Source organism: Rhinolophus sinicus, linkage group LG04 (assembly GCF_036562045.2).
Source record: "Rhinolophus sinicus isolate RSC01 linkage group LG04, ASM3656204v1, whole genome shotgun sequence".
Classification (NCBI taxonomy): Eukaryota; Metazoa; Chordata; class Mammalia; order Chiroptera; family Rhinolophidae; genus Rhinolophus; species Rhinolophus sinicus.
Genome location: NC_133754.1, coordinates 56,804,440 through 56,824,512, shown reverse-complemented (window position 1 = coordinate 56,824,512; position 20,073 = coordinate 56,804,440). Strand labels below are relative to the sequence as shown.

Sequence of the window (20,073 nt, the reverse complement as noted above, 5' to 3'; positions counted from 1 at the left end):
GATGTCATAAGCATATAAACGAGAGTAAGACAGAATTAGTGAGAAAAATGATGCATGAAGTATCTAGAATGTACATACGACAACAATGAAAGAAAAAGAAGAAGAAATCCAGCTATATCAAATTACTAACATTGATAAAACCAAAGGCCAGTCTGCAGGGCACTTGGACCCCTGGCTCACGAATGACACTTTGAGAACCCTGCTTCTCACCATGGATTGAGTCTTTCAGTTCTCTGAGACCTTTCCCACTGGTGTACCTGGAGAATAGACTCTCCTACAAAAGAGGACAGAGTCTCAAGTCTTTTTCTTTGTAGCTGTGACCCTTGAGGCATCTTATTCTGTGTCAGTGGCAGCTGTGAGGGCTACGAGCTTTATTGTAATGGATGGGACCCTGGACCCCGAAGAGAACTTTCATGCAAGTTTCCCAGAGGGGACTCTGTCACGAAGCATAATATTTCCTCATATCTCTTCCCAATCCCATCTCTTTCCATCATAACAATCCACATCTCATAACAGCAGTCATTCATAAGACCATTTGCCATTTGGGTTTTTCTCTTTGTGGTCCATGTTTTTAACACGGTCAGATAAGCCGTTCTCTGGGTATTCAGGGTTTCCGCATGCTCCCAGTATTTTCTCTCCATGTTCTTATAGAAATGTCCACCATCCAAACACTAACCTGAAATGGATTTTATATAACAGGGAAAACCAGGGCTTATCAGGACCATTACTGTGACACACGTGGCAAAGATGCACAGTGTACTTAAGGTCATTTTAAGGAGAGTAACAAGCACAGAGGGCTGGAAGCTCTTTTGATTTCTATGTTGTTCACTCCTGTTTTATTTGATTATTTGGTTTCCAAGGGATAAAAACCTCTGTCACATTAGGTATCTGCTACATTAATGCTCCTTTACTGATGCAATTTAGTGCCATGGAGCTGTTCAGTGGTGGAGAAAGGGGAGGCATTACTTTTGTCATTACTTAACTCCTAGAATCATTCTGCAGAGGACCAGTGCCCCTTGACTGCCTGTGAATGACTTTGCCTCCATTTGGGAATCGCTAGATTGTGGAAGCACTGAAATCGTGTTCCCTACAGCAGTGCTTTTCAACCTTGGCTGCACATTACAATCTCTTGGGGGAGTCCAGGCTGCACTACAGACTAATTAAATCAGAATAGGGCATCAGTATTTTTAAAGCTCCCCAAGGGATTCCAGTGTGCAGCCACAGTTGTAAACCATGGCTTTAAGGGAACCAAGATCTAGAGCTAGTATAGCCTCACAAGTAACGCTTCTCAGGCCTATACCTATTCAGGGGGCTCGTCCCTGAGAATGGTGACACTCTTTGTGGAGCATTGTGAAATATATTTGCCCCTCTCTCTTTAATGAGTGCATGACCTTCTTTGGGGAGGACTGAATTTTTTTCCCATACCGCCAAATAATATGATAGCTAACACTTACTGAGTGCTTAAAATATTTTGTGTATTAAGTGCGATATATATATATACTTCAATTCTCACGACAGTCTTCTGACATAGGTCTTTTATTATTCTCGTTCTTATTTTATGAGTGAGGACACAGAGGCAAGAAAGGTTCGGTCACTTGCCCAAGATTCCACAGCTGGAACTTGAGCCCGTGCACCCTGGCTGTGGATTATGTTCTCCTATCTACTGCCTCACAGAGAGTCCACACAGAGAGAAAGTCAAACATTGATTCATTCAACAAATATTTACTGAGCGCCTGTACCGTGCCAGGCACCACTCTAGAATGTTTAAGCACAGTTACTCATACTTTTGTTGTGAATGGCTTAACAGATAACAGATCTGTGTATCACTGTCAGAAACATGACTTAAAATCAATGGTTTCAAAATGATAAATACTCAATGTCCGATAATACCGACTCTTCTATATCTAACAACCTTATATAGCAAGTTATCTATTTAGTAGAATGTATTTTTTAAAAATTTTCTTTGAGACTTCCTTTTTGACCACATGGATTATTTAGAAGTATCTTGTTTAACGTCCATGTGTTTAGAGATTTTCTTCTTTTTCTGTTATTGGTTTCTACTTTGAATCCAGTATGATCAGAGGACACTCTATAGTTTCAATTATTTTAAAATTGTTGGTTTGTTTCATATCACAAAATATTACGGGTGCTTAAAAAATATGTGTATTATGCTATTGGTAGGTGGAGTATTCTGTGCATGTTGACTAGATTCTGTTGGTTGATTGTGTTGTTTTCATCTTCTACATCCTCCCTGGTTTTATGTCTAGTAGTTGTATCAGTTTCTGACAAGAGGATTGAAGTCCCCAACTATGGTTGTGGAGTTGCCCTTTCAGTTTCATCAATTTTTGTTCTATGTATTTTGAGGCTCTGTTTGTTGGTGCCTAAACGTTTAGGATCATTGTGTCTTCCTGGTGGGTTGATCCTTTTACCATTGTGTAACGTACTTCCTTGTCTTTAGTAAATTTTTTTTGTTCTGCAGTCTACTTTATCTTAAATAGCCAACTCTTTTTAAAAATTAATGTTTGTATTGTCTATCTTTCTCCATCCCCTTTCTTTCAACATACCTATGTCATTTGTTGGATCAAAGGGAGGTTTTTTTGGTAAATAGTCAATAGTTGTGTTATTATTGTTTTTAATCTACTCTGCCAATCTCTTCCTTTTAAGTGGTGTATTTAGAGCATTTGTACTTAAGGTAATTATTGGTATGTTAGAGTTTATGTCTCCCAAATTAACTATTTACATACCCAGGCTACATTTTTATTTTAAAGAGTTCATCATGAGATTAAATTAAAATGACTATTAGTGGGTACTTTACCAAGGGGTATTTGTTTATTTGTGTGACTTTATGGCCAAAATAAGAGTTTAATATCATTTACTTGAAAAGTTTTCTAGGCTAAATTTATTGCAGCCATGCTCAACTGAGTGGGATTTTGGGGTCTCAGCTGCCCATCTGTCCATGTGTTTGGTGGACCGAGAACCTTTTTCTGAGGAAACTTTTAGTTCTATCTGAGGAACTCCCTTTGCCCAACTCCATGCAGAGGTTGGGTAGCCTTATGTTCTGGCACATGTCTAGTGTGTCATAAGAGGATACAGATAATGCCACAAGTACAGTAACTGACTATGAATGTTTGCATCTACTCTTAATGAACAGCATTGCATATTTACATGCCATTATCAGTTACTTATATCCCAGTTATTATTGCTGCATTACAAATTATTCCAGAATTTAGATCCTTGAGATCACTATTTTCATATGCTGACAGATTCTGTGGGCCAGGAATTCAGGAAGGTCACAGTGGGGATGGCTTGTCCCTGTTCCAGCACGTGTGGGGCCTTATCTGGGAAGGCTAAAAGGCTAGGGATGACTCGACAGCTGGAAGCTAGAATCATTTGAAAGCTCATTTCCTCGCAGATCTGGCAGCTGGGCTGTGATGATGTGAGGATCAGGACGGCTAACTGGAGTGCTACATGTGGCCCGTCCCTGGAGCATGGCTTCTTCACAGCATTCTTCTTCCCACATGGCAGTCTGGGCTCCAAGAGGAAATGTTCCAGCAAACACAGTGGGTGCTGCATCACTTTGCTGTACTCTTTTAGGAAAAACAGTGACAAGCCCACTTATGCGTGTTTGAGGGGAGGGGATATAGATTCTTCCCCTTGAAGGGAACCTTGTCAAATAATTTTGGGGGTCATGATTTACTTGAAAAAAAAATTTAGGGAGTTCTACCTAAATAGGTTAACTATTACCTATTCATATAATTCTCTAAGTTTGAAAAATTCCTTATATTGAACTGTCATCTGAAAACTGCATTTCTCATAGACCACATTGTTTTGATATCTTGTGGAATTGTTTTTATACTTTAGCAGTACACCCTCAGTTTTAGGGTGTTACTGAAGTTACTGGAAGAATTTTACAGAGACAGTTGCTCTCATCATCTGAAGATTACAATTGTGTTTCTTCTTCTTTATTGTTATTTCATGGACATAGTGAGTTTGTATTGTTTAGTGCCTGTGTTGTACAGTTGGAGAAACTGATGCTTTGAGAATTGACTTTGTCGAACGTAATAGAGCAAGTTAATGGTTGAATGGAGTTGAAATTCAGGTCTCTCTTTCTCCTGAGCCAGACTGTCTTTACAATACCTTTCCCTAGCTTTGTTACACAGGTGTCACTGTATGACTTGCCACTTTACAGCGGTTTAGCATGACCAAAACAGCTCGGTGTTCTGAGAAGATTATTATATTAAAAAGAAGTTCCTGTTGGGTTGACAAACCTCATACCCCCCAATAGTCAGTATTAAAGTTGTTTCCTGGTGTGCTTTTCACCCCAAAGGAAAAACACTGTTTACACTCTTATTATATGTTCTGCTTTCCCTTAAGGATCAGGTTGAGGTGTGCGTCCATGTTCAAGGCTGTGTTTCAAAGGACACAAAGAAAGTGTGGCATAGGATTTATTTTTCCAATTGAAAGCTAATCTCTGGGTTTTTCCCCCCCAAAACTTTATGGTGGTTATAACATCCTTTTTTATAGTTTAAGATTCAGATTATTATATTTTAGCTATGGTGATTGTCAGAAAGAAAATCTACCAACCAACATCCAAACAAAACAAAAACCTATGTGATGTAAAACTCCTTAGCAAGACTAACAAGGCCTTCTGAGATGTAGAACCTGCCTGGACCGTCATGTCTTGCCATGTCCTTCACCGGGCCCCTCTCCAAGCCTTCCTGAACTTCTGTAGTTTTCTGAATGTACCATGCTCTTCCTCTGTACTGTCGTGCACTATTTCATATGTTGGTCAAGCTGCCTGGAGAGTTCTTGCCTTTGCCTGCTGCAAGCTCCTCTCCCTCAACTCATCTCTGTGACTTGCGTCTCTTGGGTGGCCTACCCTAAATCTCCCAGGCAGAGTTAGGGGTTCCTGATCAGCAGCCCTGACCCTGACCTCAGTGCTACAGCTGCTCATTTTTGTTTCTGTGTCCTCCAGGGCAGGTCCATGTTTTATTTATTTGTATATACTGAAGTCTATTACCAACAATGGAAGATGCTTATTGAGGGATTGTTGAGTGAATGAGTGAGTGGATTAAGAGGTGAACAGAAGCGTAGCCCATCATTCACTATCATCCCGCCTTTACTTGCTGCCCTTGTGGTCCTTGAGTGTTTGCAAGAAATGATACATTATTCTGATTTCATGTGAAATACTGTCAGGGTTTAGGCCATAGCACCAAACTTTCTCTATAGTATGACATAGGTGTTCAAAGACCAAAAAAAAAAAAGAAAAAAAAAGGATTGGGGTCTAAAAGTGTATTTTTCATGCGATTTTTTCCTGGTTGGTGATAGCACCAGTTCCTCTCCCTTTTGTGACCACAACAGAAGCAACAGGGAGAACAGATCCAGCCTTGTCATAGTGTGTGTTTAGCAGGCATTTGGTTGCAGCTTATCTCTCATCAGAAACTTGATTGATCTGGATCATTATTACTTATTACAATGGCTAATTTTTCATTTTTACTAACATTTGCACCAGTTTGGAGTAAGCCAGTAAGCTTACTGAGAACTACCAAAAGTTAGTTCTCAGACCTAATTTAATAGGGTTGTGGGAGGCCCAAGAATCTGTATTTTCTAAAGCTTGGCTGTTCCTATGGGCATACACAAATACACGTCAGTTAGTGTATATGATGGTAGAAAAATGTGACCTATATTCTAGGCCTTCAGAGTCTTCTCTTGCTTTTCTGTCTGCTGTGGTTGCTTTGTAGTTCAAAAGTTCCACACTAATACACATTTCCCCTTCAGATGTCCAGTGATTCAATCTTATAGTCTATTCGTAAAGCTAAAATGAGTTCTTACCACTGACTAATTAGGTGAGTTAGTCAAATGAAATAAATGCCTATAAGAGATGCAACTTATGATTTTCCTTGAAGCACAAAGTAGTTATGTCGGTGCTTTCAACGTATACTGTGATTCGATTTTTAAGACCAGGAAGTAGGACCCCAGAGTCATTCAATATCTTGCTTAAGGTGGTAGAAAGTCAGTGGTATAGTCAGGGTTACACCTGAGTTTCTGACATAAGTGTCGGCCAAGCACAGAGGCTGTCTGGAAAAGCCAGGAGACTGGGCATGTCTGGCAGCGGGAAGGAGGCTATTCTGATTATGTTAATGATTGGGGGCAGTATAGGTGTGATCAGGTGCAGGGTAGTGCTAACCAGTATGAAGGGGCAGTTAGTCAGATAAAAGGATATGGTATCTGATACAGGGCTATGGACTCGATGATTGGAGAATTCCAGTTGATATTATACATTAGAAATGGGTTACTCAAGCAACAGCTAAAAAAAATCCTATTGTAATATTGCTAAAAAATTACCTGGACTCAAACATTATATGTGCTAATTTGTCTGTCATCAGGCTTTCTACCAGAATGTCAAGAATCCTCACATCTCTAGATCCACTGTGGCAACTTTAAAAAATGAGTGATTGGATTCAGCTTCCTCGCATATTTAATGCCAGTGCATACATAGTGCAGTGGGAGGAGGGCTTGCCCCAGTCCTGACCTGTGTGACCAAAAGCAGTAATACATTAAATGGCTCATGGAGCAAAGTGGGATGTCATAATAATAACAGGAATGACAGTTGTTATCATTACAGCTGTTGCCGTCATCACTGAGTATTTCCTATGTACCAGGTTTGCATATTTACATGTATTAATCTTCACCACAGCCCTATGAAGAATAGGTATTAATCGCAATGTTTTTAAAGATGAGGAAACTGATGTCAATGAATCAATCAATCATCTCTTAGTCTTCTAAGGTGAGTTTTAAGGCTGACTTCTGATACACTTTGGAAAGTTGATCAGCTTTCTGAGGTATATTTATTGATGTTCTTCTGTCTTCAAAACTCAATCTCAAGAAGAAAGGAAGATCAGAAAAGAAAGCAGCCATAAACATCCTTTGGATGGTAAAGTTAAGTTGGCTTTGAAGAGCTTGACCGTGACATGCTCTTACATTCAGTCATTATGCCCATCACTCGGTGAGCGACCACTCGTCACCTTGAACAAGTTACTTGTTTCACTTCTATAAAAGCCTCAATTCACCCATCTGTAAAAGGAAATGGGTAGATGACTTACCTTTTTGGAAGGCTTTTTAGAATTAAGATGCTATTTGCGAAGTAGACCTGGGTCGGGGAAATGTAAACACAGTTAGGCGGTGTGTCCTCTATTTTGGCAATAAGATGCTAAGTTGTTATACACAGACAAGCTCAACAGTTAACCAAAGACAATAGTATGGACACACGTTTCTTGGTCTTTGACCTTTTAACTCCTACTCATTGCTGTTGCCTATATCTTAAATTTTCTGCTTTCCCACAACATCCTGGATGTTCTGTCCCACAGTGTTTTGAGAGGAAGTTTCACAGCTGTTCAGAAACATACCCTGATAATGGCTGCTCTGACTTCCCTTCCTCAGATGTTTGTTCTGGAATCTCTACAGAATTCTCTATCTCCGTCTCCTCCACTGCTGTCTACACTCTTAAACTCTAGTTAGTTCAGGTAGGTGTCTAGTCTGTTTAGTTTTTCACCATCGGTTTCTTAAAGTAAATGTATGGAAAGAGAGAGAGCTGCCATTTCTTCATAGAAGCCTGCTATCCTTGAAGAATAACAACTCGGGCTGAAAAAGGTATCTGTGTAGTTGGGGTCTGGAGCAGCATATCATCTGGTCTGGCCCACACGAGAGCACTGAGGGAAAGAAAGTGCAGACGCCTGATTTCCAGGGCAGCCACATTCTGGACCTTTCGTCTCCTGGAAGAGCCCCATTTTTTCATTAACCTTAGACATCCTCTGAAATTTCCCCCCCTGTGCCTTCTGTTATTGTTTCTGACTTCAGTCTCTTTGTTGCTTATTCTCCTTTTGACCCATTTCGAGTCCTTTGACCCTGCCTTTCCTTAGGCTTTACTCCTCCCTCTCCTGGACCCCACTGTGTCTCCCTTCAGCCACTTTCTTCCCAAGCTCTGACTTCCTCGCGCTCCACAGCTTCCCTGCAGAGCCCAGCCCTAGATCAGTGAGTCACTGTCTTTTCTCCTCCCTTCCCTGCTCTCATGCTGCTGGTGGAAAGTCCCTGTGAATGTACATGTTGAGGTGAGTACACATGTTTGCTGTGTAGACCAGCAGTGCCTTCGTGCTGTTTTGTACCTCCTTTCCACGTCCTTACCACTCCATCTCCCATTCTCCACTGCCACCATCCCAGCCCTTCATCGCTCCTCTCAAAGCCTGTACCCCACCCTGCAGCCCCTCACTCTCAGCGCTGCCTTTCTCTTGCTTCACTGAGAAATTAACCAGCGTTTGGTCTCGTGTGTTCCTTTGGTTCCTTGCCTCAATCCTGCACAATCTGTACGGCTGCACTCCTCCTTCTGTCCTGTTTTGGGAAATAGGGGACCCTTCTCTGTCCAACACCAAGTCCTTCCCTGAGTGTAGATTCCACTCACCTCTCACTTTCTCATTCCATCCCTATATCTTCATTATCTATTTATATTTGTTCCTGCCTCTCAGTGTATGAAGGGCTTGTGTCTTCTTCCTGTTTTTTTTTTTTTTTTTTTTTTTTTTACAGAAAACACTGTTAACTGTAAGTTCCTCTGTTGCATTCATTCCCTTCTTAGCGGAGCACCTTCCTTCCGTCCCTCCCACCCTTCCTGTTGTGAAGCAGATACTCACTAGGCCTGGAGAAACAGAGTTCTGGTTTCCATGGAGCTTACCTTCTAGTGGTGGGAGCAGTCATACATAGCTGGATAAGTAAACACTTTCAGATAACGTGTGATGAAAAGACTAAATGTGAAAGAGGTGACCGAGAGTGACTGGGGTGGGGTGGAGGGGGCAGCTTCAGAGAGTGAGACTAGGAAGGCCTCTTGGAGGAGGTGGCCTTTGGGTTGAGGCCTAAAAGGGGAGATGGATCAGCCATGCCAGGGCCTGAGGGGAAAGCATTCCAGGCAAAGGGAAAGTAAGGGCAAACAGAGGTCCTGAGGGAGGAATAGACTTGACTTCAAGGAAATGGAAGGTCTCACTCAGCTCACTCCTGCCACTTCATCTCTCGTCATCTTTTGAAGCTGGCTTCATGCCTGTCACTTCTCTGAAACCATTATTTGTAAGCTCACCCGTGATCTCCTGCTTGCCATCCAGTGGCCCGTTTTGTCCTCGTCATACTTAACCTTGATGGAACAGCTGCAGTGTCGCAACCCCTCCTCACCGGTGGCCTCCCTGCTGCTCCCTCCTGCCTTTCTCTGTGCTTCTCTCATTGCTGGAGACCTCCCGGTCTCCTTTGAGGATCTACACACTCTGCACCCTCGGGGTTGGGACATCCCACGTCTGCATCCTGGGCTCCCTCTTCTCATTCTGCAGTCTTCCTGGCTGATCTGACCCGCACCCACAGCTTCATTTTATTATAGGCTGGGGGCGCCTTACTCTGTCTAAAAAAGGCCTGTCTGCTGAGGTGCAGACCTCCTCGTGCTGCTCCTCAAATCAGCGCATCCAAAGCTTCACGTGAAACCCCTTTCTCACCTGTAACTAGGGTCACACTAATTTCTTCTTCGCCCTCACCTGCCATCCTATTTCTAAGCAAGTTCTCTCGAGCTCTTTCCACTTCTCATCAGCTCTCCTGCCTTATCATTTCTTGCTGAATCATTATGGTTCTTTCCTTGCTCTCTGATCTCATTCCCTGTCATCCATCCCCGCTTCACATCACTGAGAGGTAATGGTGCTGGAATGATCTCCTCTGTCCCCTGTTAAACACCTACCACGCTCCTCCAGCTCCGGGGCAGTTTGCTCTCTAGGACAGTTTGGCTGTGGGCCGGTGTGGTGCTCTACCTGACTTTCCAGCTCCAGCTCCCACCTCTCTCCCACACCCACCTTCTGCACCCCATCCTTGCTGAACTGGCTCAAGTTTGCCAAACATAACAGGTTGGTTTTTGTTTGTTTTGTTTTCTCGGTATCTTTCCTTGTGCTGTTATCTTCCTGGAGAATGCCCTCTCCGCTGTGGTAGTTTTGGCAGACACCCACTCAGTCTTCAGTGCTGCTGACATATCTTCAAGATCAAACTGTCCTCACCCTCCAGCAGGTGGAGACGCCCTCCTCTCTCTTCCCTTACACCTTGGGCAGACTCTCTTAGGCAGTTCTCATATTATTGATGCCTTTTTGTTTACCTTCCTGCCTTGCTCTATAGAATGTGAATTCTGAAAGCACAGTGATTTTTATCATGTTCATCTTTATCTCTGTAATATAAAACACAATCCACGGTAAGTAATAGCCACAAGAAAAATCAATAAGGACAAAAAAAACCCATGTCAAGTGAATAGGAGTCGTGTGAGGTTGGAGGGTCGCCTGGTGAGGAGCCCAGCCCACTGCTGCTCAGGAATCATAACGCCTCACATCCTCCTTTTTGTTCAGTACTGAAAGCTTTCATGGAGTGATAGGTAAGTTATAGTTTTGTGGGGGGGAAATGGCTCTGAAAAGAAAGTCGACCGCTAGTACTAGTGATGTAGTAAGGAGGAACTCTAAGTGAGGGTCTTCTCTTAGAAATTTATGATTGAGAAACAAGTATTGAATTAGTCTGCCTGGATCTATGGCATAAATAAATATACACCAAATGCAAAAAGTAGAAATAAGTAAAGGTGACTCGTGAATTGTTTCAGCAAGGACATCAGTCCGTGTAACCATTTTTTATCAAATTAAAGAAAGGTTTAGTGGAAGTTGGCAATGGTGATAAATTTGAGTCAGGACGTGTCCAGAAGCTTCTATGAACTGATGCACGTTGATGCAGGAGAAAGCTGCATACAGACATTTCTATAGCCCAGCAGATGAGGAAAAGCTTTAAAGTGGTTACTTTGTTTTTGTGTTTTTTTTAATGGAAAGAAATTATGGACATTATAGCACGTGAGCATTTGGGGATTCATGGCAATCTTAGGACATCACTTTCACAAATGTCAATGTCTACTACTGTGTTTCCCCGAAAATAAGTCCTAGCATGATTTTTCAGGATGACATCCCCTGACCATTAAACCCTAATGCATTTTTTGGAGCAAAAATTAATATAAGACCCGATCATATTTTTGGGGAAACACCATTCTTTCTCTAAGAAAATAGAGCTGAGAACGGATGGCACTGTAATGAAGTCTCATTTATCTCATGTGGTCTGGGAATGAGATATTCCACCTGAACAGAATTTTCTAGATAACTGAAACAGCAAAATAGTAAAATTACTATTTTGGAGTAAAATCTTTCTCAGTATTTCTCTGCTTCTCTTCTTGAACAGAGTTAAGAAGAATGTGCTCTTGGAGTATAACAGAGTAAATAAGTATGTTCTCTTACAGTGATGTCTTCAAAGGCAATTTACATGGGTGGAGTGTTTTTTCTTTATATTAAATGATCTCAGATATTTAAATTTCTTTTAAAAATAATGTTTTGCCTCCTCCTCTGCTGACAGGAGGTGACCTGTCACTATTTACTACTGTCAGTATTTCTGTCTGTTATAGACTTTTTTTTCCTATATACTCTTTTTTTTCTTGTTAGAAATTTTTATTTTTCATGATAATTCCCCCTTTCAAAATTTACTAATTTAATGTGTTACAGACTATCAATTCAGATGATTGTTATTTAACAATTGTTACTATTGTGTGTTAAAGTAAAAGAAAAGCGCTAAGGGTGGATGTGAGGATTATCTGTGGTTAAATGAGCTAAGAGCAGTGGTCTTTACTACAGACTTTCTATCGTGTATTTTGACTTCTGTTTTTCATGTTCCTGCTTCTTTTCTATGCTCCGAGTTACTCATGTTGCATATGAAAGGGAGTAAACCCTTACACAGAGGGTATGTTCTAGTCGTTCATTAACACGTTTGGTGAACACAGGAAAATCACAACTTCTCTGTGTCTCAGTTTGCTCATCTGTAAAATGGGAAGAATGATTGCTAAAGTCCTTTCATGTTCTCATGTACCACAAAAGCAGGTCAGCAGAGAAGAATTTGAAAGCTCTCAGGCCGAAGTGTCTGGAGGATTGAACAATCACTTTGGATTGAGAGTGTCGTGGAATCTTCCCAAAGGAGGAGGGTCAGATTTAGAAGGGGTGGAAGGAGGAAAGGTAGAATGGTGGGAAAGTATCTCGACAAAGGCCTTTTCAGAGGAGAGCAATTATTGTGGTAAAATACACATAACATAAAATTTACAATTTTAACCATTTTTATGTATACAGTTCTGTAGGATAAAGTACATTCACATTGTTGTGTAACCGTCACCACTACCCATTTCTAGAACTTTTTTTATCATGTCAAACAGAAACTCTGTACCCATTATACATTAAACCCCCATTCCCTGCTCCCTCAGCCCCTGGTAACCACCAGTCTACTTTCTATCTCTATGAACTTGGCTATTCTATGTACCTCATGTAAGTGGAATCCTATAATATTTGTCCTCGTGTGACTGGCACTTAGCATGTTTTCAAGGTTCATCCATGTTGTAGCATATATCAGGATTTTATGCCTTTTTAAGGCTGAGTAATATTCCATTGTATATATCTACTATGTTTTGTTTATGCATTCATCTTTTGATGGAGGATTGAGGTTGTTTCCATATTTTGGCTACTGCAAATAATGCTGCATGAACATGTATGTACAAGTCCTTATTTGAGTCTCCGTTTGCATTTCTTTTGGGTATACATCCAGAAGTGGAAATGCTGGATCATATGATAATTCTATGTTTAACTTTTTGAGAAACTGCCACTGTTTTCCACAGCAGCGGCACCATTTACATTCCTGACCAGCATTGTAGGAGCATTCTAGTTTCTCCTGGGGGAAGAGTAGTTGTATGTGCTCAGTGTAAATCAGCTTGACTAGAGCCCAGATTTCACATGAGGCAGAGGCAAGACCTGCAATTAGGACAGTAGATTGGGGCCAGATTATGGCGGGTCTTAAAGCCTGGCCATGGTATTGATACTTTATTCTGTAGGCTTTGGGAAGCTAGTGAGGGTTCCCGAGCTAGCGGGAAAGCAGGATTAAAGCAGTACTGTAGGAAGGCTAAGGGTCCCAGGGTATGTGCAGGATGGATTGGGCCCTGGAGGTGGGACATGGGTCAGCAGAAGACTGCAGTTATCCGACTAGGAGACCTAGCTCCATGCAGGAAGTAGGAAAGGTAGGGATGAAAGTGGAGGCACTTCTGGGCTCAGCAGTGCAGTGCTGGCCACAACCTGTGTCCACACATACTGAGTGAGGGTGAGGATGTGAGGGTAAAGAGTGGTACCTCCTTGACCCTCGGCATCATGATTTGTGAGGTCTTACGTTGAAGACAGTATGTAGAGTGGACAACGGCATCTGGTTAGCTCCTTGTCTCCCAAAGGAATAGACATTTGCAGCAAGCAGATCATGGAGCCGTATCTTGGCTACCTGAAGGTGTCCCCACCTAGTTGGTCATCCTAGGCCCTGGCCCCCTTGAGGAGGGTAAGACGAACGTTAGGATGCCTGCCCAGAGAGCGGAAACACAAAACTCAAAGTTAAGTATGGAAAGAAGAGAAAAGAGGATGCCAGTTAGGGTGTCTAAACCAAAATTTAAGCTAGCTTCAAAGTTCCTATTTTGATCTTTGATTTGCACAGTGCCTAAAAATAATACCATCCTATAAAACATTACAAGGAAGGTGTTTGTGTGGCTGATTTGCTTTGCATTTGCTTGTGCCTGCCAGCTTACAGGCTGGAAGCCATTCCTGCCTCAGCATGCTTCACCCCCCTTTCTGTCAGTCCTTTTGTGTTTCTACCATGAAAGGTTTCCAGGAGGCACAGGGTCCGTTTAAGTTGTTGTCCTTTGTGTTAGAAGAAGACAGAGTGCTGTGTGTGTGCAGGTGTGGGAGCATGTGCCTGTGGGTGTGGTGGGCGGATGGCTGGGTGTGGGTTTTAGTGGACATAGGTTGCAAGAGAGTTTTAAATAATTTACTTAAAATAGATGGAATGAAGGGATCTAAAATCAGATTTCTAAGACATAATTAATTTAATTAGGCAGAGGATGGGGAAATATGCTAAAAAGTTGCATAACAGCTGTTTCAAGGCATAGGATGTGGAGACAATGAGAAAGCAGCAGAAATTGTGGTGTATGCATCGGCCTGGGTGTCCTGGCCTTCCTGACAGTAAGGATGCCATGCCTGGGAACCTAACAAAGGCTGCTCCCTGTCACACTGGGCTGATGACGCCTGCTCCACAGAGATAGCTATTCTTACGTGGTTATAAGAATCATTATTAATAAGAATGATAACATTCTCTGGGCTCCTGATAAATACATGTCCATCTCTTGAGATGGCTTTGTGTATATTTCCATCTGTGTTTTCAAATCGATGGATTTAGATTTTAAAAACTTAATGATGCTTATCTTGGTGCTGTGAAAGAAAATGACTCCCTTGGAAAAAAAAACAATCCCCAGCCCACGTACATTTTTATCTGCACGTTAAACTGTCAGCAGCCATTTCCATGTTTATTGCTGCGCGGAGAGGGTATGCTTGCTGACTCTGAATAACAGAAACTTGACAAGGTGCAGCCAAGGACCCCAGCAGGCCTATTTCGGTTGGTCAGATAATGCTGTTACCAAATGCGACTCCTTTGTGACTCAGCACAACCTTATGTGGACGCTGGGCGTTGGTGGTTTACCCCGCTGCTGCTGTAAACACATTAGAGGTGGGGAAGAGCCTGTTTCCTCAATGAGCACTAGTTGCCTGAAAGAATTAACAGGCTTTGAAGGGAACCACTTCACATTTTCACACACATCCTTTGAGCTTCTTAAGAAATGAACCCCCTCCTTTCTTCTATGAATGGCCCCTGCAGGGACTCTGAATTTTGTTCCAACACGAGCTCAGCAAAACTTCTGTCAACTTCCCTGACTTTGAGGGCTGTTGAGCAGTATGCCCTGTCACCCAGGGAAGTGATGAGGCTTCAGAGGAGGACTTGGTCCTTGTAACTCTCTCCTTCAAGCCCTTCAATCATCCGTGCCCACTGCCAGCGGCTGGCTCATTTTGAATCTCTAGGCAGGCCCGTGAGACAGCAGTGAGAAATGACACTGTGAAAATTTGCAGTACCAATCTCCTCTTTGTGGCACCTGAAGGAGATCCAAACTGAACAGGATCAAAGAAGCTGTCAAACCGGGGCTATAGGATGAAGAGCTCCTGTGAGGTAAAGAGCAGAGAAAAGAACTTGGCAGTGTTTGTAAAGAAGACCTGTAGTTCCCACACAAGAGGAGGGAGGATGAGGAAAAAAAGAGAAGTGGTTTGTGAGACACCTCAGAAAGTGTATCTGACTATAGGCAGATATTTCCCCTGGAAATTTACTTTTGTAGCTACTCAAAGACTGGGAGGTGCATTCCAGCTAACCTGGGGATTAAAAGGAAGGAAGAGACATGGGATAGAAAACATGGCAGACCAGAGATAAGAGATGAGGACGTTTATCTGGTGATTTGTTGAATTTTATGGGTTTTTTTTTTTTTTTGGTTCTGATTATAGAAAAAACACCAACAATAACTGGTGCTACAGGGAAGGCATTAGAGCATAAGTGCCTGAGGATTGTGTAGGGAAGTTCTGTCGGGTCACGTCCTCGGGAGGCTCACCCTGAGAGTTGAGCTGAGATGCTGGGTCACATCTTCAACCTGACAAGTGACAGTGTGTGGCGTTTCAGTAACAGTGCCATGGAGTATAGCACAGTTTGGAGTCATAAATAGACTAGTCTGGCTGTGAGGCGCTGAGCTCTGCTGCTTCTCAGAGGCAGGAAGGTGATATGAAATTAAATAAAATGTGTGCCTGCTACTGTGCTGGGTATTTTATGTGTTTTCCTCTTTAATGCTTCCGGAAGCTTCCAGAGGGCTACATGACCCATGGGACTGGCCCTGAATAGATTAGTATAGACAGGTCATCTGAAATGGCTATAATTTCTATGATAATTTTGACACATTTTTTAAATTAAATAAATGTAATAATTATAATGATTATTTAATCATATTGCAGAAAATGTATATAATAGCAGAAAAGAAAAAATATATAACTCGACTCCACATCACCAGTCTTATTTTGACATATTTTCTTATAGTCCTTTCTTTGATGCCTCTAAATACAGTTTTGTACCCAATGTTACAAACTTTTCCCCATGTTTTTATGAAGGCTTCATAGCTGTGATTTTTAAATGAATGGTACTTTGATTTCTTTCGGAATTTTAAAGTGGGAGCGTTTGGAGTTTTCTAATAATTATTAGTTGTAGGGATTTAATCTTAATTCAATTTTTTTAAAAAAGGCTTTTTGTGCTAGATCTTAGCTATTAAAACCCTCAGCAGACAAGGCTAATTATTTTTTCAACTGATCAATTCAATCTTTATTCTCATTTTTATTTTTTTCTCTTTTAATAACATTTTTTATGAGAAATTAAATGGAGCTACATATACAAATGTTTCATTAATCATTGGAAAACTATGTTTTTGTTGTTGTTAAGGCTAATTTTTACAACTCTCTCTTGTGTTTCTGTTAACAGGGATTTACCGCACAGAAAAGGATAAAGGCACTTTGTATGAGCTCACGTTCAAAGGGGACCACAAGCACGAATTCAGACGACTTGTCTTGTTTCGACCCTTTGGACCTATCATGAAAGTAAAAAATGAAAAACTCAACATGGCCAACATGCTTATCAACGTTATTGTGCCACTGGCAAAGAGGGTGGACAAGTTCCGACAGTTCATGCAGAATTTCAGGTCTGTTTGTTGTACCTGTTTATCTTCCCCAGTGTGCTGTGTGTTAAATGCTGATATCATTTCCCGTCATCTCTCTCATTTCCCGGGGCCAAGTACAAAGGCCCCTTTCTCTTCTTGTTTAACTCTGTTTTCTTCATATAAAGTTTATAACTTGCGTTTGCCTTTCCCTAAAGCAATTAGAAAGCTGCCAGATAAGCACATTTACCTTCAGAAGTGAAAAGTAGGAAGGACTGGCTTTTCCTCAGGACCTGCATAGATGGCCTCCTGCCTGCTGTGTTCAGTTTTAATTGAGTTTGGGCTCAGGTTTGAGGACAGTAGGGGCCGTGCTATTTCATCAGTGGACTGGGTCGTCCCCCAGATTGTCAGAGGTGAGCGCCCACGTGGCCAGGGACTTGTGCTAGAGGATGTACTCCCTCAACTCTGGACTGGCTTCGTTTGCTGTCCTGCTCTAGCAGCAGCTGGAGTGGATTGAATCCGAATGTATTTTTTTATTTTAACCCATGTCTCTTCAGATATTAAATTAAGAATTGTGCCAAGAAGTTTCCAAGCACTCGTTTTTGTAGCTACTCAAAAAAACTAAGTAGGGTTTTATTTTCAGATGCAGTAATGTAGTTGTTATTTTAATATGTGTGTCTTTAAGCTCTTGTGCAATGTTGGATCTTATAAGCTATTATGGCTAATATTCACTTACTGGTTGAGGTTAATCAGCTAACTTGGTTAGATAGCTGGTTTTAAAGATAGAAAGTCATATGCGTCTAATTATAAATCTTGGAAGATTGAACTTATTTTTAATTTTTTATCATTGAATTCACATTATTAAAAGCCAGGAATGTGCAGTGTAAGGGTGTAGTTGATACTTCTCAAAATTCTGGATAACAAACATACTCTTTTTAAAATGTTTACATTTGAAGAGTAACCCTTTTCTAATTAAATTTTAAGGTCAGGATCCAGTAGTCTTAGAAGAGACCTTTGGAGGTCATTTGGTCTAATTCTCCCTTAGTTCAGAATCCCTTGATAGCATTCCTGATACACAGTTCTCTATGGTGTGTGTGTGTGTGTTGTGTGGGTGGTGTGTGCGTGTACTAGATAACTACCTCCTTCACAAGGTAGGCTGCCTCTATGTTGACCAGCTCTAGACAGAAAGCCCACTTTTATTACGACCTGATGTCCACCGCCCTGAAATTTCTACCCAAGTTGTCTAGTTCCAGCCTCTGAAGAAATGACTGAACACATCCATTTTCTTTTAAACATCATAGCCTTTCAAGTATGTGAAGAAAGGGATCACAACTCCCTTTGTCTTTTCTGTTCCAGGTTCAGGAGTTGTGCCCTTAGTGGTGATATCATGCAGAATAGGGTAGGCCAGTCTTTCCATTTGTTCCCAGTTTGTAGAATACCCCTGTGGATACAATCACTTGACTGTAGGCTGTATTCTTCTGGCTCCAGTATTGAAGTGTCTGTGTCACTTTGGCTTCTCTCAGCCTTCCTCTGATGTTGCTATGTTCTCTCTCTGTCTTCTCTTTGGAATGGCAGAGTGCCACTGGTGGATTAAGCAGTACATCCTAAGAGGGATGGAGCCTGTGGTTGCCACTGGGCATTAAGTCAAATCATTACTCCAAGCAGCTGGTGTGCCCATTTCTAGGACTAGTTTATAGTAAGTTCCTTTGGCTGGGAGGCTGCCCAGAGCTTGCCAGATTAAGGGCCCTGAGATTTGCTTCAGCACGTAGGCCAGTCTCTGAGTGTGTTTGGCTTGGTAAGGTGGTGCTTGCCCTTAAGGAATGTCTGCTCAGTGAAGGGCCAAGTTCTCTGCATGGGACTCTGGGGCCTGGAATAGCAGGATTCTCTTCAGTATAGATGACTGGCTATTTACTGTCTTACTATCATGAGGATTGCAAATAATTAACAATAGGAATAAAACTAGAAGGGAAATATTGGTGAAAAAAGTAAATCTAGTAGTTTACAAGTCTCCAAAATTGAGATGGTGAAATGATATTTTAAAAACAAACAAAAATCCTGGGGCCTTTTTCTTGACTTTCACTCTTGGGATTGTTGCCCATAGGCAGGAGAGGGTGAGTGGGGAGACTTGTTGGTGGGCTGTTTAGAGGGCCTGTGTGTGTGCTGGGCACTTGACTAAATGGAAGGCTAAGAAGACGAGTTGGAAATGCAGTGTTTGCCTTCAGGGAGAGTAGGATCGAGTCATAGGTACAGAGCTAGAAGCTACAGCAGAAAGAGACATGAGGGACAGTGGGACATAAGCAAGTCTTCCCATGACAAGATGTTTGAGCAGAAGGCTGAGTGGGGAGTTTGTTCTGTAGTCTAGGGGATTTTGAGTGTGTTGAGGTATCTGAAAAAAATGCGATGAGAGAGAATACTCAAACCTGAGGGTGTTTAATTCTATGTCAGAATTCAGTAAAAGTGGCATTTCAAATCAGCCAGCAGAGAATGGACTGCTCAGTGCCTGGCTTTAGCACAACTAACCAAACAAAGCAGAAAAGGTTTAACTCTTACTTCACACCAAACCCAAAGTAAATGCTGGTCAATTAAATATTTAAGTGCAATTAATATGACCATAAAAAGTATTGGGAGAAAATATAAGGGGCTATTTATTAAATATTTGATGTTGTGGTTATGAAGTCCCATCCAACCCAAGGTTGGAAACTGCTAACTGTGGTTGGCATTGAAGATGGCACAATGAGTGATTTTTATTTCCTTCTTTCAGATTCTCTCTATTTTGTAAGTTTCTATATAGTTAACATATATTTTATGTTTCATTAAATATTCAACGAAAGTTATTTTGGGCTTTTATAATTTAAACATGACTTTTTAGTTTGTAAAAGTGATATATAGATATTAAAATATATTCAAACAATATACAACACACCAAGGAATCAATTATTTAAAAATTCACTATTGGCCCTGCTTCCCCAAATTAACCATTTTTAATATTAATTGAACACCATTCTCGGCACCGTTCTTTGTATATATGAAGATAGAAGAATAACTTGCTAGCTAGGAATAATTTACTATCACATGAGATATACTATATGTTCTATTTTTAAGTTAAAAATTAAAATTTACTTTACTTAAATGTGTAAAAGATAATCTGACATATAACCGAAGAAATTGCTGATCTTTAAGAAAATGTTTCTCTGCTGTAAGAGATACTAGTTCCTAAGAGAGCCCTCTGAAGTTAAAAAAGTGATTTTCCAAAACCGAAAAGATTGGAATTATTATGTATTTTTACTGCACATTTTAATTTCAGATTGGATTGATTGAAACATTACAATAAGAAGAGGAAATCAACACGGTTATACTTTCTCTCTCTGCTACGTCTCATCTTCCAATTTTGTTAACTATCTATTATT

The 20,073-nt window shown here is 41.2% G+C and overlaps 1 protein-coding gene across 11 annotated transcripts in view; it reads left to right on the top strand.

Annotated features, from left to right (window-relative positions):
• The window catches only part of CSGALNACT1 (chondroitin sulfate N-acetylgalactosaminyltransferase 1), a 298,778-nt gene that overhangs the window by 241,999 nt on the left and 36,706 nt on the right, over nt 1-20,073 (top strand). For all 11 annotated transcript variants that reach the window (XM_019742117.2, XM_074329587.1, XM_074329586.1 and 8 more), the window contains one exon: nt 16,495-16,711. In XM_019742117.2, coding sequence (XP_019597676.2) covers nt 16,495-16,711 — 217 coding nt within the window. The remainder of the gene's footprint in view (nt 1-16,494; nt 16,712-20,073) is intronic.